At 49.3% G+C, this 18159-nt stretch overlaps 1 protein-coding gene across 1 annotated transcript in view; it reads right to left on the bottom strand.

Moving 5' to 3' along the window:
* The window catches only part of GRIK4 (glutamate ionotropic receptor kainate type subunit 4), a 332638-nt gene that overhangs the window by 68535 nt on the left and 245944 nt on the right, over positions 1 to 18159 (bottom strand). Inside the window, exon 11 of the mRNA XM_028834083.2 lies at positions 12993 to 13196. Coding sequence (XP_028689916.1) covers positions 12993 to 13196 — 204 coding nt within the window. The remainder of the gene's footprint in view (positions 1 to 12992; positions 13197 to 18159) is intronic.

Genomic DNA, 18159 nt, shown 5'->3' with positions numbered 1-18159 from the left:
ATAGGATTCCCTTTTGTATATATCACAAGATAAGGTCTCATACTAACTTATACACTGGGTCTCATTCCCAGTATAGTTGGGGACGTTGTATGAATTATAAAGATTGGCCCTCTGAGCGGACTTAGTGGGCACATGGCTTGGCAAGCTAAAGGCACTTTTGTAGGAAAAAAAAAATCAACAAGTGGATACCATCCCATCCCAGAGCACATGCTTGGTGAGCAGAGTGAGGGTTGGGTTTCACGACCCATTCCTCCTTCGCCATGTCTTAACCTGCACAAACCATACCTGGAGGTTCTATGTATACAGGATGTGAGCTCTATGAAATTAAAAACTGTGTCTTGTTCAAGCTGAAGGCACAACCAATATGGAATCAATGCATCTAGGGGCAGGCACTATTGGTTGAGGATGGTAAGTACATCAGAGTGGGTCAACAGGGTTGTCGCCCCGGGTTCAGGCATAGGATTCTCACTCCTGAGGGGAAGGTGAGTGAGAGAACCAGCGCTGGCAAGCTCAGCGACTCAGGCTTGGGGAATCCTCAGAAGCTGCATTTCTCAGTCTGGGTGGGAAGGGGAGCAAGGCAGAGGGGGCTTGGTTCCTGTGTGCTGAACTGGAGCTCCTGAAAGCATCCCTGGCCTCAGACCAGAGTCTGGTGTCTGGCCAAGCCTGCAGGTAACATCCTCACCTCTGCTGCGTGGCTGGGGAATCGAGACTAGCTAATTCTTAGAAGACGTTAAGATCACGTTGTCCGTAGTTTCCTTTCCTGCCTCTGACCCAAATCAATTTCCTACCGCCTGTCTCTTCTGCTTAACAGCAAGCCAATCTCTTAGAAGGCTTTCAGATGCCTTAATTAATACATTTTCATTTCCTCTGCAGACTCTTCACTCCCCTTAACAGCTGGCGCTCAGTGGGCAAGGCAGAAATAATTCCCAAGAAGTGAACCTTCCAACAAGTTTCCCAGGCTGCTTTGAGATGCCCACTGGGGTTTGGAGGAGTTCCCAATAGGAAGCTGCTGAGGGAGCACTGAACCTAACTGAACTTGGCCCCTTCCAGATCTCCCCGAGCAACTCCTTCCGTGGAAAATAACCAGCATGGGGATCTGAGGATGGGCAGGGAAAATTCTGAAGTCTGTTTCAAATCTATAGCTGACTCTCTCTGGGCCTGGAGACTGCTCTCTTGGAAACAGTGATTTAAGCAGAGTGCACCTTCACGGGTGGCGCTCCGATGTCATTCCTTAGTCCTGCCCTGCTTGGGGCTCCCAGCCATGTACTCACACACACACTTAATTATCTTACATGCCTATGTCCCCCTTGCCTTTTACCACCTGGACTGTAAGCTTTCAGAGACAGAACCCAACCTGATCTGTTCCTTTACCCTACACCCCAGCACAGTGACTGGCACATAGGTGTTAAATCACTGTCTGCTGATTGACTCACAAATGGAAAGTCTGTCTTTCTTTTCTTTTCTTTCTTTTTCTTTTTTTTTCCTCCTTTTCTTTTTTTGAGACGGAGTTTCACTCTTGTTGTCCAAGCTGGAGCGCAATGGCGCGATCTTGGCTCACTGCAACCTCCACCACCTCCCGGGTTCAAGCCTCAGCCTCCCGAGTAGCTGGGACTACAGGCGTGCACTACCATGCCTGGCCAATTTTTGTATTTCTTAGTAGAGACGGGCTTTCTCCATGTAGGCCAGTCTGATCTTGAACTCCTGACCTCAGGTGATCCACCCGCCTCGGCCTCCCAAAATGCTGGGATTACAGGCGTGAGCCACCGCGCCTGGCTGGAAAACCTGGCTTTCTAAGGCTTGGGTTGATGCAAACCTACTAAAGAAAGCAAGCCCTAGGGGAATGCAAGTGCCCCTTATCTGAAATGCTTGAGACCAGAAGTGTTTCGGATTTCCAACCTTTTCAGATTTTGGAATATTTTCATAAACATAATGAGGTATCTTGGGAATGAGACTCAAGTCTAAAAACGAAGTTCATTTCTGTTTCATATACACCTTAGACACATAGCCTAAAGGTAATTTCATACAATATTTTAAATAATTTTGTTCATGAAACAAAGTTTTGACTGTTTTTGACCATGACCCTTCATGAGGATAGGTGTGGAATTTTCCACTTGTGGTTTCACGTCGAAGCTCAAAAAGTTTCAGACACTGGAGCATTTCAGATTTTGGATTTTCAGACTAGGGATTCCTAGTATTACCTGTATTACCACTTCACTGTGTTTCAGGCACTGTGTTAGGTTCATAAGGATGTCAAGATGCATAAGCCACTGTGCTTTCCTTCAAAGAATTGCCAGTCTTACTTCCACTAGGAATCCAGTCCAGTTGTCCCGATTCAGATGTCATTTCTGCCCCTACCTTCCTAGTCATTTATGATGTACTTCGCTATGTCTAATACAGCACTTATCCTGTATGACCACATTAAAATAACTTCTGCTTGCATCTGTCTGCTTTTTTAGCTGAAAGGCTCTTAGAGGAAAAAGATCTGACCTCAACTCCTAGCATTCCTGGGCGTTAGCTTCTTGGGGCTCTGTTTTCTTAGTCTGAAAAAGGAGGTGGTCATAATAAGTCCAGTTTCCAGATGGAAGGGGTGGAGGATGTAAGTGTCATCCAAATGTCCCTGTCAAACTGGCCACTCAGAGCCACCTCCTTGATTACCATTCTCCTGGGCCAACTTATTCCTTCCTCCCCATTCTTCTAGGAGGCAGATGCAGAGAACAAGACAATGCTACCCAAATCATTCTCTGTTCCAGACACCAGTTCTCACATGCCCCTTTGGTGTAGTGAGAAGAGCCCAAGATTGGGGTCTGAGTCTGGGCTCTGGCCACTTGCTGCGTGTCTGAACTTGGGTTAATTATGGAACTCTCCGAGCCTCTGTGTCTTCATCTGTGGAATGGGGTAATAATGCCTGTCTCATGGGCCATGTGAGGATCGAATGAACTCGTGAGTGTAGAGCTGTTACATGGTGTCTGGCCTTGTCAGGAGCTATAGTGTTCCTGCTTCTACTCCCTTCCCTCCTGGTGGCTCAGCTTTGAACTAGGAAGACATATGAGCAAGGGTCTAGAGCACATGAGATCCCCATTCAGATCCCATACAAGCCAAGGGAAGCCAGAGGATGGAGTGAATCGGAAAGGCACAGCAGAGCCCTCCACCGAGCGCAGGTAGGGCATTGGCTGGGCTCATACGATGGTTGGCAGCTGTGGCTCCAGAGGCCCAGCGGCAGTCTTCTGAGGTGTGTGCACCTCACTCCGGAATGCAGGAGAGGGAGGCCAACAGAGGGAGAGAGGAAGACGAGATGGGAGAGCCCAGCCGCAGCCTCGCAGCCGATAGGGTCATCTCTGAAGAAAAACGGGGTGGCTGCAGTCACGAAACTGCCATTATTGCCCTTTTCTCAGGTGAGTGAAAGGACTGCTAGTGACAGAAAAGAACCTTTTGAGAACTCACAACGAAGCAGAGTGTTGTCGAGAGAGCACACGAACATGACTGTGGCTAAGGCGCAGTCCAGAGCGCTGGCCCTTTTGTTCTCAAGTACACCTGTCTGTGAATAATGAGCCGGAGAAGATGGATTTCCTCCCTTCCCAGGTCTCAGTGGGTTGCATGCAGGGATCGCTACGTGGCATGCATCTCTCCAGGAGCCATTGTAGAAAGGACCTTCCCAGGGTGAAACAGCGCATCCCTTCGCCCCCGAGAAGCAGGATGACCTTAACCCATGCTTGAAGGTCTACCGGAAAGGGGAGCTCCCTGCACTCACTGCGTCCCAGATTCAAATGCTGAAGTCCCCACACAGCCACCATCCTCTCCTGGGCATCCTCACCGTCACTGCTTAATTCAGACCCCGTTCTATTCTCCTGATCACTGGACAGCTGTCTAATGAGTAAACCTGCATCTGGTCTTCCCACCTCCAATCCGTTCCCCTCTCATCTGCTAGAGTAACCTTCTGGAACCAAAGGCAGTTATGCCACTCCTCTCTTTGAATAAAACAAACAAACCACCTGCTCTTAGACAGCTCCCACTAGTACTCTGGACATAGTTTATAAAGATCCAAACACATAAATCCTATCACGACTGGCCCCTGCCTTTAGCCCTGTTCTCCTCCACCCCCTCTCGTGCTTGGCTCCAGTTGTCCAGAACCAATGGCACTGCAATGTACATTTCTCACCGTCCACTGCACCTAGAATATAATATCCTTTTCTGCCAAGGCGATCCTTCTTGATCCCCAGTGCTCTGCTCACTCGTCATTTCCTTGGTGAGTTCTTCCCTGCTCCTGAACCATACCTCACTCAACTTCTATCAAAGCCACCCCTGCCACTCACTACTCATGGGACTTTCAGCAGGTTCCTTAACTGTTTTGCAACCTCACCTGCCACATTCGGTTATTGTGAGGCTTGAGTTAATACAGTCAAGTGCTCAGAACAGTGCCTGGCCCATAGGAAGCACTTCATACCTGTCAGCCGTGGTTATTACCATCATTATAACTGTTATTAATATAGCATGTGTCTCACCATACAGTAATTCTTGTTTACCTGCCCGTCTCTTTGAGTAGATCCTGAACTCCTTATAGGCAATTCCTCACATCCAAGCGGTGCTTGTCAGAAAGCAGGCACTTTGATGAATGAATGAATGGTTGAACTATAACGGAAGCTCATCTCTTTCAGATTTGGATAAATGCAGAAACTAAGCCTCAATGGGGAAGGTAAAGCAAAGCCCTCGCTGAGCTTGGCTGTCATGTGGGGAAGGAGTGGAACACTGCACTTTGGCCCCTGGATCAGTATCTTTATTTTAAAGAATGCTCAGTAGAATTCTGTGACCTACTTGCAGTTGAAATAGTCTCTGGCTTCAAGGTGAAAAGTGATCCCAGAGGACCAGTTGTATTTTTTATTTTTATTTTTTTTAGTTCAGCAAAATGTCTCCGGACAACCTTCCCGGTGGATTGAGCCCACGAACGGCCCAGCCCACCAGGCCTCCGGGAAGCTTCCTCCACAATCCTTTCTCCTGGGCACCCAGGAGAAAAAACGGAATGAGGCGTTTCAGCTTCATTTACACTTAATTCGTCAAAATGTCATTGGTAAGAGCTATTTGATGTCCAAGGCTTATGAGCCTTGAATCTAAGCCTTCCAAAGCCCTTTTCTCTTTGAACTTAAATGTGCCATTCTGCCAACATGGAGTTGAATGCCAACGGGGTACTTTGTTCTGAACTGTGAACCTAGAGGGGCACTCTATCTCTTCCCAAATGTGTTTTACTCTCTCCCAAGCAGGGCCCTGAGGATGGAAAATGCAGCTGTAGTGCCTTCCAGGGTACTACAGGTCAGTGCTTGACCAAGAATGCCTCCCTACCAAGCGGAAGGGGCCTTGGAAGTCATCTGCCCGGCTCTCTCACTTTACAGATGGAGTGCAATCTCTTTACGGGCCAGAGTTGAACTTGGGTATCAAGTTCTGGGCACCTTCCCCATCCTCTGTCTGGAAGGACATCTCAGAAGTGAATGTCAACTGTGGCTGCAGGGAGATGAGGCTGTAATTCCTGCAGGGAAAGGCCATGTGCTGCCATGAACTTGGTCTCAGGTGCCTAAGTTTCACCAGACCTCTGCCACTAACTGGCAGTGGGACACTGGGTGGATCATTTTGTCCTTTGAAGCCTCAGTTTGCTTAGCTCTAAAATGAGGGTAATAATACCTACTTCACAGTGCTGCTGTAAAGGATGAAAGAGCTAATGCTTGTGAAAGCAGTTTGTAGACATTCAATCACTGCCCAAACGTCAAGGGTTTAAGACAACGCCCAGACAGATACTTGCCTGACGGCGCTGGTTCCCGGGTACCAGCTGTGGGAAGAAGTACTAGCATCTTGACAAAAACTCCAAAACCCTTTTCTGAACACTCCATCACCTCCAGCCTCCATCCCGCCTACCTTTTATTGACACTCCCAACTCCAATATTGCTCCAGCCACATGAATGTCCTTGCATTTCCCCAATCCATAAGAGAAGCATTCTCAATTCTGAGCAGTTGCTTACATAAGGGATTTCATCTTGACTTACAATCAATCTGTCAGCTCCACAGCTCCCTCTAGCTACAACCCTTTATCTTGCTTTCCCTTATAGCCACCTGACTTTAATGAGTATTTCCCAGGCCACTGTCTCCATCTCCTCCGCTCACTCTTCTTGTTCACAATTCAATCACTGCCACTGGACCTCAATCCAGTCACCCCCTGAAATTGCATTTGCCTGTGACCCCTGTATTGCTCAGCCTGGGAAATGCTCTTCTGTACTTCCTTTCAAGAGGCAGAAATCCTCTTTACTCATTCTCTTTCAGCTGCCTTCACAGGCTCCTGTCTTCCTCCCTCCTGAACATGTGCTCTTTTCCCTGAAAGATTCCTCCCTACTCATATCTTCAGTCGCACCCTCCCATCCATTCACCCTAGAATCTATGCCTTCAGTCTGCTGAAGCCCATTCTAGCCAACTCTCTGCTGAAAGTCTCTAAGTAGATGTCCAAAAGGCACCTTAAACTTGCCATTTCCAAAGCGAAATGCATCCTCTCTCTCCTTCCAGAACTGTTTTTCCACCTCAATGCTAGGCACCACCAACCATCCGTATGTCCAAGTCAGAAACTGGTGAGTCATCCTACATCCTCCCTCTCTCTCACATTCCACATCTACTGGGTCCCCTAGTCCTGATGATTTCTTTATTAAATAGTTTTTAATGGGTTACACAACACTGCATATAGTATAACCTCTTTTTTATAAAAAGAACTTGTGTAAAACATATATGCATTTAAAAATTGGAAGGCATGATACAGAAATAGCCATGGGTATTATTGGGTGGTGAAATTACAAATAATTTTTAGCTTTTTAAACCTTATCTATTTTTCAAAAAGCATGTCTACTGCCGTATAAGAGAAAAACCTTTTTTATTTTTTTTTGAGACAGCGTCTCACTCTGTCACCCAGGCTGGAGTGCAATGGCGTGCAATCTCGGCTCACTGCAACCTCCACCTCCCAGGTTCAAGTGATTCTCCTGCCTCAGCCTCCCGAGTAGCTGGGATTACAGATGTGAGCCACCACACTTGGCTAACTTTTTGTATTTTTAGTAGAGATGGGGTTTCACTATGTTGGTCAGGCTGGTCTCAAACTCCTGATCTCAGGTGATCCACCCACCTCAGCCTCCCAAAGTGTTGGGATTACAGGCGTGAGCCACTGTGCCCAGCTTATTATCTTTAAAGAGAGTTTTGGAATCTGTACCTTCCTCTAACTCCCAAGCTACTTTTGGTTCTCACCATTTCTTTCTTGCAACAGTGAAAGCCTTTTTCCTGGCTCCCCTGTCTCCAGTCTTGCCCTCCTGCCCACTTGTTTCATGCTGCAGCTCAAACAGGCCCTTCACCAATGACAGCTGCCCACAGGCCACACTCCCTTACTGCCATGTTCTGTTCCAGGCAGACCCACCTTTGTGTGGTTCCTGAAATGGAAACTACCTCTGCACCTTCAAGTCCCCATGACTTGGCTCTTGTACTCTCTCCTCACTGGCATGCTCTTCTCTCTCCATGTTTCTTCTTTGATGGCCAATGTCTCTTCATCCTTGAAGATTCAGGCCTAGCATCACCTCCCACAGGGTCCTTCCCCACGTGTCACAGGCAGAGTGCAGAGCCCTCCTCCAGTCTTCTCTCTGCACCCTGCACTTCCCCATCATAGTCCTTCTCACCCTGCTCTTACCCACATGAGGCCCCTATCAAAGAGTGGCCTTCTTGAGTTGACTATCAATTCATCTTTGTACCTGAATGCCTTGAACAGTTTCACCAAAACTGTTTATACATTCATGTAAATGTACTGGCATGATACAGAGGGCCCCTGGGATTAGTCCTGGGGCATCTGCTTCTTCAAGCTACTCCAGTCTGTCTCCTTTCTGCCAAGCACACCTCCAATGAGATACAAAATCACTGCTGCTCAGGCCTTCTGTGGGCTTAGCTGTGAAGGAGCTGACCAGGCAAAACAAATTCAAACCTGACAGCCTCCCAAACAACCACCCTTCTCATCTCCACTGCCCACACATAGCCCCAAGGTGAGAGGCCACCCAGCTGGCCCAGTTTGTGTGAATCCATTTGCTCCCACTCCAACCACACTTCCCCTTTTAATGGGATTACACCAAAAGACATGCTCTGATGATTTTCATGAATATGCAGAAAATATGCTTAAATTCTCCTCCACAGTGAATACATGGCCACGTGTCTAAGTCCATGGTCTCTGTATGCTTTCTGCTGTTATAACAGGATACCACAGACTATGCAATTTATAAACAATACAAGTTTATTTGGCTCACAGTTCTGGAGGCTGGGAAGTTCAAGAGCATGGCATTGTCAGCTGGTAAAGGTCAGCCATGGCAGAAGTGAGCACACAAGACAGAGAGAGGGACCAGAGGCCTGACTCACTTTATAACAACCTGCTCTTCCAGTAACTAACCTTCCTTAATGATGACATGAATCCATTCCTAAGGGCAGAGTACTCATGACCCATTCATCTCTTATTGGGCCCCACCTCCTAGTACGGTTGCATTGGGGATTAGGCTTCCAACACATGAACTTTAGAGGGACACATTCAAACCACAGCACCCACTGTTTTGGGTAAGCAGGTGATAACAAATGTGAAAAGACTAAGCCTCTACAGCTTCCACTGGAGATAACCCTGGGCCTCTACACTTCAATTCATATCACTCAGACATACAAGCAGTCACTATATTCCCCAAACTCTCCAAAGAAAGAGATTCCTTGGTCAACCCCCAGCCCCTCGCTGGGGAGGTTCTCCTTTATATCAACTTTCATTGCTTCTGCTGCAGTTTCAGTTACATGAACCTTGCTTGTTGTCCAGGGGAAACTGGTGGGCAGCCCTGTCCATACACACCCTGGCACCTCATCTTTGTACACATTCCCTTTCTTCCCCAAGTTCCACATGTGCTGGATAAGTGAGAGCCCCTGGAGAGCTGCCATGCCTGCAGGATGGCCAATGTCTAGGCAGGATCCCTGGACCCCCAAGAGGAAATCCTAGGCTTACCCAATGTGTTACAATGGTTTTCACTCTCAGCTGTTGACCATTGGCCTAATTTTATTCTTTGTACTAGCAAACATATACCTCTTGAACAAGAAAAGGGCATTGAGAGACAGCCTGGTGTCCCTAAGATAATCACTCCTGGGGCCAAAGCTCATACCCACGTTTGCTCAGGCACGCCCATGAGGATTTCCCCACATTGTTACCAATAACCCTCCAGGAAGATGACCCGGCACCACTGCCTTCTACTGATTCACAAAGGGAAGTTCCAGTCTTCACTGGAGAGAGGCTCAGCAGGTTCTGCCACTGCCTTGGTGGTATTCTGCCTGCTGGCCTGGCCCGGTCCATGGTGTCTCCTCTGGCTGACCTTTGTATTGCCTAACCTCACTCCTTGCACCGTGTCCTCAAGCCTCCATCCCTGAGGCTTCTTTGGGCTGCTGTGATGCAAGGACACGTTGGACTCCTTGGTAACCAGACCTGCACTGGCGCATCCAGCTGCAGGCCAGGCTGTGGGCAAGGAGAGGGTCACAGCTCTCACCCACTTGCTAGATCAGCCTACATGTTATGCTTTGCACCTCGAGTGCTGTTACCAGTGTCTTGGGAGCCAACTTCTTTGAAGGTGGCCAAAGGGTCTGGGCACACAACCTAGAAGTGTTGGGGAGGTGACTTCCTGTGGTGTGAACTTTGGTCAGTGAGAGATGGGACTCACAGACACAAGTTTCCTCCTCCTTGCAGTGGACTGTTTAGTGAGGCAATAGTTTCATAGGGCCTCTGCAGGCTGAGCAGTCAGCTGTGCTTAATACAAAGCTATGACCAGCAGTTAACACACTCCTTCTGCATACTCTCCCCGCTTGCCTGCCACCTTCCCCTTTCCCTCACCTCTGTCTGTGTACTTGTACTCCCTGATTTAGCATGCAAGCTTTGACCTTGGGCTCTGTTTTCTAGGGAGCCTGGCCTAAGACAGCTCTCATACTTCCTGTATGCCAAATAGTCTCTCTCTCTGTGTGTGTGTGTGTGTGTGTGTGTGTGCGTGTTATTTTAAATCTTTACCAAAAAAATCCTTTGCAGATGAACACTAGAGCTGTGGGGGCAGGGTTGGAAAGGATAAAATAATGCACTTAAGCACACATGGCTAGTAAATGAATAAACGGAAATTTTAGCTTAGGTCTGTCTAACATCAAGATTTGTGTTCTCTCAGATCATGAGTACTGAGATCAGACAGACCAGGGCTTAAATGCTGGCTCTGAACTTACTAGCTGTGTGATCTTTATCAGGTTACCTAACCTCCTTGGGCTGCCATTTCCTCATCTGTATAAGGGACAGATTTAGATGCAATGGTTTCTAAGGTGTCTTTCAGCCAGCACATTCAACAGCCCCAGGGGCCTCACAGGAGCCTCTGCTTGCTGGTATAGCCACTGGAATTTTCCTGTGCAGCTTGGGAAAGGGGTCACAAAGAAGGGATCCAGGCCTGAGGGCTACCACAGTCCTAGGGGAACATACTGGAAAACATCTTAATCCTTCAAACCTGGGGATGGTGGGGTCCCAGTGTTATCAACGACCACCCAGGACCAACCCCAGTGGCACACAAACAGCCTTCAGCCTTCTACCTTTTCATTGCCCAGGAAACTCCCACCCATCCTCCCTAAGCCAGCGCACACATCCCAAGGGAAGCCTTCCCCCTACAGCCCCCTTATGCGCCCACAGTGCGTTCTATTCTCCTCTAGATGTTCTCTTACAACTCCTTCCACTCTGCCTCCCCTGCACTTATCACTTATCACAGCTTGAAATTACACAAGAATGCGGCCATTCATTGATCTCCGTCTCACTCACTAGTCCAAAAGATCTGTGAAGGCTGTGTCCATGTTTATTTTGTCCCCCATTGTATCTCCAGTGTCTACAAGAGTGGAAGATGTTCAATAAATATTTATTGAATTAATGGGTTAATTAATTAGTTCATGTCAAGTAGCCAAGTCTCAATGAGACCAAAGCAGCAGTATTTTTGCTTGAAAGAAGATCTGGGGTGAATTCTAAGATTCTGATTGCTCAAGTCACTCGGTGTGTGGCTGCATGTCTAAGAGTCCCAGACTCCTCTTCTTGTCCTCCAGTCTGTCACAGCTCATTAGGGGGCTAAAAAGGAGATGGCTGTGCACTGACACCGCCATCCCTGAAGTCACCCTACCAGTCATCAGGCAGCCCAAGGAGACCAAAGAAATCAGCTCAAGGTGAATGAGGACATCAGGAAGAAGGTAAAGAAAAGGCCTGGCATTTCGGCTTTCTGTGGTCTAACTACTGAGCTGCACCTTCACAGTGGACACCAAATAAGAAGAATGTTTCAGGAGTGGGTCTGAAAGATTAAATAGAGAAAGACACAAATCCTCTTCCACTTAAGCATGTACATCATCAGGCTGGAATCTCAAAACCTGAGGCTCAAGGACTGCAGAGGGCTTTCTGCCAAAGGCTTCGCCCTGCCATCCCCAACCCTGTGGCAGTCGTCCAGGGATCCCTAGGCCTTCTGCAACCTTCTGTTGACTTGTTGGCCCTCTGTTTGCAAGCCCCTCTCTGCAAGCAAGGCCTCACTTCTGAACCAGCCCTCTCTGGACTCCAGTCGCCCTGGGTCATTCAGAATTCCCAGAACAAGGCTTGCCATTTTACCCTGCTGGATCACTGCAGATGCCGTCCATATTCCGTCAGGCAAACTCCTGAAGGATCCTCCCTCCTCAGTTCTTAAACACCTTTTCCACAGTTCTCATCTACATAGGACTTTTCCCAATCCCAAGTCAAGGACTGTTTATTTAATACCTCAACTAGTATTTTTATCATTGAAAAGTAGGATTTTAAAAATTTATCTTATATTCCAAGTTTGTTTGATATAAAGGGTTTAAAGCATATTATTAATTCAATAAAGAAAAAGATCTGGGTTCCAATCTGAGCTCTGCCCTATGCTGACAGTATAGCTCCCGACAAGTCATTCAAGCTTTCTGGGCTCGATGGCTCATTTGTAAAGTGGGACTAACAACCAGCTAAAAGGTGTGTTTAAAGAGGATTAGAGATAATGCATGTAAAACACCTTGCACATCAGCACGTGCTGGGAGGCTGCAGGAGCTCCTTCTACCATTGAAATCCAGAGGGGAAAAGAGTTGGATCAAGGTCACACCAAGAACCCAGGTCTGTGCTCTCTGCATTATGTCCTCATCACCTATCCTGATCATTAAAACTCAGTTATGGAAATATGGATGGTGAATTAGCAATGCCTTAATTAATTTCTACAGTTGTTAATAGTGTGTACAAAGAAAACAAGAGATTTCCCCCTGGAAGAACTTTCTATACCCTTGCTCTAACCTAACAGATGTCTGACATTCTCCAACGCTCACCCGCATGTTAATCACATCTCCACATTCACCCTGAAAATCTACAGCAGATCCAAGCGCACCTTGGCCCTTGGTCCGTAAAAGGACATGAATGCCAGCCAAAGATAATACAAGATGAAAGAAAATAACTGTAGCTGTGACCAACTCCTCTGCCAGTCAATCCCTTTGCCCTGTTATTTAGCCACGTCTCCCTTGGCAGTATCTCTCAAGCATCCAAGCCAGCTGATGTGGGTGCATTCTCTTCTCCCAGGGCCTGTTCAAGCTCTGCCAGGGAGTGCTAATGAGCCACAGAATAATCAGAACAATCAAAAAGCATCAAAAATGGAACCCAAACTCCCTAATCTGTGTTAACCAGTCAAAGCCTCCATGACTTGTCACAGGCTCTGGACTGGGAAAGCCACGGGGTGGGATCGTTGCAGGCTTATCCACGACTGCATGTCTGTGCCAGCCCAGGCAAGATTTATAGCGTGAATGGACAAATAAATGACAAATGCATGAATGATTGACTGAACAAATGGAGGGTTCATGAGCGTGCAGCACAACCTTATGCCCTTCCAATCCCTCCCAGCCCACCCTCAGGCCCAGATCACTTGTCCCCTCCTTACCCTAGCGATCAGCTCCCCGACCATTCCTGTCCAGGTGCCGTTGGCCTCGGGAACGCCGTACACGCCATCCCCAACCAGGCGGATCTTGTAGTTGAATCGGAGGATCTCTGCCAGCTCCTTGAGCATGTCCACACAGAAGCCCTCGTAGCGGTCATTGCCTTCCATCTCCTGGTGGTTCCCCTTCAGCATTAAATACGGGTTTTCCTGCAGCAAAACTGGGCAGCTGTCATTCTCATCTTAGCCCTGGTGTCTCAGCCACATGTGATGGGGAGGGCCGGGGCACAGAGGGCTGGGGAGGAGATGGGGCAGAAGGAGGAAAGTGACGTGGGTAATGGGCTACTTTGGCGTGATGACCAGTTCCTCTCCCTGATGTGCTCCTTAAAGCTGTCCTTCAGGGTGCTTCTATTGTCAGGAACACACAGTGGTTCCCACTGCACGGAGGGTCAGGCTCAAGCTGCTTCATCTTGTTTAAGGTCATCATCTGACCATACCCTCTATCTCTCTCTTTTTTTTCTACCCCTGCTTTATTCCAGGCAGATCAACCTACATAGGTTGGGTATTATCAGAGATATAAGGATGTCTGCAATAAGCAGGCTAGGTAAGAACAGGTACATGAGCAACTGCAGTCCAAGGAGGGCATTGGGAAGAGGGCAGATATCTCCAGTGAGATGTCCAGAGAAGGCTCCAAGCTGAAGGTGGGATCCAAGCTGGGCTCTGGAGGAGGCAGAACACTGAGAGATGGAAGGGCTGCGAATGAAAGGCATGGGCCAGGGGAAGGCACAATCAAGGGCACAATCCTGAGTGGCTGCTCAGTGGACGATGGACCTTCCAGGGTAGCTGGAGCACAGGTTGTGGGCAGGGGCGAGATGGGAGGAGAAATGTAGACGGATGGATTAGGGTCAGGGTGGGCCTCAGACGCCAGGATATGGTGGCTGCACATTACACAAGGTATAGAGGGGAAACATCACGCGTTTTAAAGACGCAAGGCTGTGAGCAAGGAATATTAAGTAGTAGGAGAGGAAGCATCCAGGGGCGAGGACAGACCCTCTTCTGAGATGAGACCCTGAATCCTGGGCGCAGGTTGGACTGGAGAAAGCCAGAAGGATAAGAGACACAGAAAGGAGCAGGCCTGATGACTGGCTGGTTGGGTGTGGGTCCTCAGAGCCTTGGAGCCCGGTAGATGACCGACAGCGGGTGGTATCATGGGGGGCTCGAATGCCTGGAGGGGAGGAGGATTTGGAACAGGTTGAATCTGAGGTGCTGGCAGGCTATGCAGGCAGAAATGCCCCACTGGGTGTTTAAAATGTGGAGCGAGGGTAAGCCAGGAGCCAGAGATTGGACACGTCGCACAGAGATCAAGGCTGAAGCTAGGGAATATGTGAGACTGTCAAGGGGAAGAGTTGAGAAAGGGCAGAAGAGGAAGAAGAGGAGGCCCTGGGGAGAACCTGGTCTAAGGGAGTGGGGAAATGAAGGGCAACCACAGAAGACAACACAGAAGCAGCCAGGAAGGCTGAAAATTAGGGAAACGTGGTCTTAGCGTCAAGGAGGAGGGAATTTGAAGACAGAGGATGTAGCCACTCCCACCATTCTCACAGACCAAGCAGGGCCGGGAACCAGCGTGTGGATCACTTGTCACTGCTGACCTTCTGAAGGCAGGCAAGGTGGGGGCAGCAGGACTCCGTAGGATGAGGAGTGAGTGAGTGCCGCAGGAGTGAGGGTGGTCCAGCATTTTGACAGGTTAGGAGCTAAGGGAGGCAAGGCGGCAGGCACAGAGAGGGCAGATCGCCTCTCTTCCAAGCTCCTTCCCCACTGCAAACAGCAGGACTGGAGGGTCCTGGGGCCCACCCAGTTCTGTGATTCTGTGACTCCCTACGTTTGAGGGCGGCTTGAAGGGCAGCAGGGTGTGGGAAAGGTGAAGGCGAGGGTGTTTTAGGATGGGACAGTCCAGTGTATATTTATAGGCAGGAAGGGAAAATCTCTGGAAAAGGGGAGAAAAGAGGAAGAAAGAGCCATGTTAGCTGGTGGAGCAAGGGCCCAGGAAGCGCAGGGTGGAGGCAGGGTGGCGGCAGGGTGAGGCTGAGGCCTGAGCCTGGAGGTGAGGTAGAGGGTGTGGGTGAGTTCACAGAGAGGAGGGAGCTTGTGCTGGCCCCAGAGTTGTGCTGAAAGTGGGGCAGATAGGCTTGAGGCTTGGTGTGTGGGAAGATTTTCAGCAGAGCCACTCAGGGGATGCGACAGGAGAGAGGAGAGCTGGGCTCAGGGATTACCAAGGTCCAGCTGCAGAGGGGGAGGCTGGATGCAGACAGGCAGCTGGGAGCAGGGGTGGGAGGGACAATCAGGCTTGGGTGCAGGTGTGCGTGGAGAAACCTGCACACCACGATTCTAGGAGCCAGGAGAGGAAAGTGCTGAAAGCCTGACGGGTTGAGCTTACTCTGAGAGGTGCTTCCAGGCTGGGGAAGATGGAGAGCCAGACAGACCCAAGGTCATGGGGGGACTGTGCAGGAGAGCAGAGTGTGGGTGTGATGGTGTGGGCATGATGAAGTGGGCAGCCGGAAGGCAAAGGTCGTATGTCAAGGAGCAGGAGCTCTGAGTGGAAGGTGATGTGATTCTGATTCACGATGAGTCCACTGTCATGTCAATGAGATAGGGCCAGTCGGCCTGCCTTCCACACACGCCGTCCTCAGCACAAGGGCTTCTCCCTGCACAAACTCTCCACACGCTCCCCCATCTTCCGCCTCACCTAGCTCATCTTTGTCCACAGAGTCACACTGCCTCCTCTTGTGCCAACCCATGTCTCAGAACTACCCTGCTCTCATGCCAGGACCCACACAATCGCCCTCCAGTGTTTTCTGATTTGCACCTGCTCTAGGTGGAATGGGAGTGGGGCCTGGGACGGACTCGTCACCTGCTTGGTTCCCCTACCTGGCTCAGCATTAAACACTTACCAGTCATGTGAGTAAGAAGCAAACGAATGGCTTCATGGACAGGGCATGGCTGGCAGTTTCCATCTCAAGACTGGTAATGTACCATTGTATCTTTAATTGTCCCAAGGGGTGACACAAATGCTCCTTCCCAAACACTTGCTAGTCTCAAGTTAATTTAAAACTTATTGACATATTCAAAGGTCTTGGAGATGCATTGGAAAGCCCAAGGATGGGGATGGTTAGGGCTCAATGCCACTTTGGAGAATGCTGGGGGTTTGAGTGCTAGCAGCGGTGCTGTGAACGCAAGGTGAGAATGCGGCAAAATGCTGAAGACGAGGTCTGGTACAGAAAAGGTGTTCAGGGAATGGGAGCAGCAGCCACTTCCATGTGTTTGCTGGCATTAACCAATAAATCATCCACACATTCCCAAGTGTGCCTTGACCAGAGCGGGGAGACAACATGGATACGTGCTGAGTTTTAAGGGATAAATCATTCAGGATTCTCATTTGCCAGGGAAAACGCACAAATGGTCGCCCGGGGACTGAATTAAGATCATCATTCCTGGTGAGATCTATCGGCTCGGATCGGCCACTGTAGCACACACGCACAAGCGAAGAACCAAGGCTAATAGTTGTTTGAGTTGTACTTACCATGTTGTTAAGTGTCACCTCACACACCAGTGTCCGGCCTGCACCCCACCCCTCGTGAGCACGTGCATGTATGTGAATAAACACACGTGCACACACACACAAATCAGGGTGACTTTCCCAGACTAGCAACAGGACCCTGCGGACTTGGCATAGCCGTGGACCTGTGCCAGAAGTCCAAGCACGGTGTAACTCCCAGCTCTGAGAGGCTGGAGGTACAGCCCAATCAGTTCCTCATCTCCCTCCCAAAGTCTTGTTGGCTTTTAAGGGACACCCTTACCCTGTAGGAAGGACTTCTTTCACTCAGATTCTAATTATTGAGCTCCTACTCTGTGTCAGCCCCTCTACTTTCAAGGAGCTCTCATCCTAGAAGGGCAGGTAGAGCTTTAAACAACAACCTCTAATAAGAGAAATGGGAGGGTCCAGGGAAAATGCTGGAGACAAGGAGAGGACAGGAGTTAGAGCAGGGAAGACTTTGTGGGAGTTGTGACATCTGAGCAGAGCACTGAAGGATGCATAGGCATTTCCAGCTGGAAACAGAAATTAGAGGGAAGGGTAACCCAGGCATAAGGAACAGCATGTGCCAAGGCAGGAAGGAGCAGGATGCAGTGAGCAGGTGTTGAGCCATCCAGTGGCACTAGACCCCACGCTGCATGGGGAGGAGAAGGTGAGGTGGGCTGGGCCTGATTACAAAGGGTTATGTCCCAAGCTAAGGGGCAGCAGGGCCTAGGCAGTGGCTGAAGGATTATAAGGAAGGAAATGCCAGGCCAATTCTGATTTTCAAATGACCATGCTGACAGTAGGGTCAGGGGACAGGCAGAGAAAGAAGGGAGCCTGCCAGCAGAGTATGGAGCGGCTCCAGAGAAAGAAGTAGAGGGGCCCCGATCCTGGATTAGAGCAGGGGCTTTGAGGATGGATAGAAGAGGACAGATCCAGAAGTTTTTAGAGACTAAGAAGACAGCGGGAAGGAGGTCCCAGCAATCACACGGGGTGCTGCACATCCTCCCCCGAAGTGGACTCAGCCAGGCTCTTCCCTGCTCTCTGCTGGGCAGCGACACCGCAACCCTCTCATCTTTCTGGCATTTTCACACTGGTTCAGATAAGCTAAGGCTGAGCTGAGATGGGTGTGGGTGAAACCCTGGGGGCTGGAACTGCGCTCTCAGTCCTTGCTTCAACAGCTCCCTCTGCCAAGAACACCCCTCCCCAGGCAACCACTTTGCTGTGTCCTCACCACCAGGTCTCTGCTCAATGCTGCCCTTCTCGGAGAGGCCACCCTGACCACTGGGTACGAACACCGCAGACCGTCCCAGCACCCCAGGCCCTTCACAGCTGTAGCTCCTTTTCCTCAGCCTTGCAGCCTTCTAATTCACTGTTTGACAACATTGCTCTTTCCTATCTGTCACGCGTTTCTTGCCGGAATGTAAACTCCTTATAGGCAGGGATTCTTGTCTTTTTGGTTCATGGATGCACTCTGAGCACCTACAACAGTGCCCAGCATATAGCAGCACCCAATAAACAGTCATCGCGTGAATAAATGAATGAATGAATGAATGAAAATGTTCAGTGACTCCATCTCATGACAATGAAGGGAAACTTAAT

Source organism: Macaca mulatta, chromosome 14 (genome assembly GCF_049350105.2).
Source record: "Macaca mulatta isolate MMU2019108-1 chromosome 14, T2T-MMU8v2.0, whole genome shotgun sequence".
NCBI lineage: Eukaryota > Metazoa > Chordata > Mammalia > Primates > Cercopithecidae > Macaca > Macaca mulatta.
This window is presented reverse-complemented; position numbering and strand designations above follow the sequence as displayed.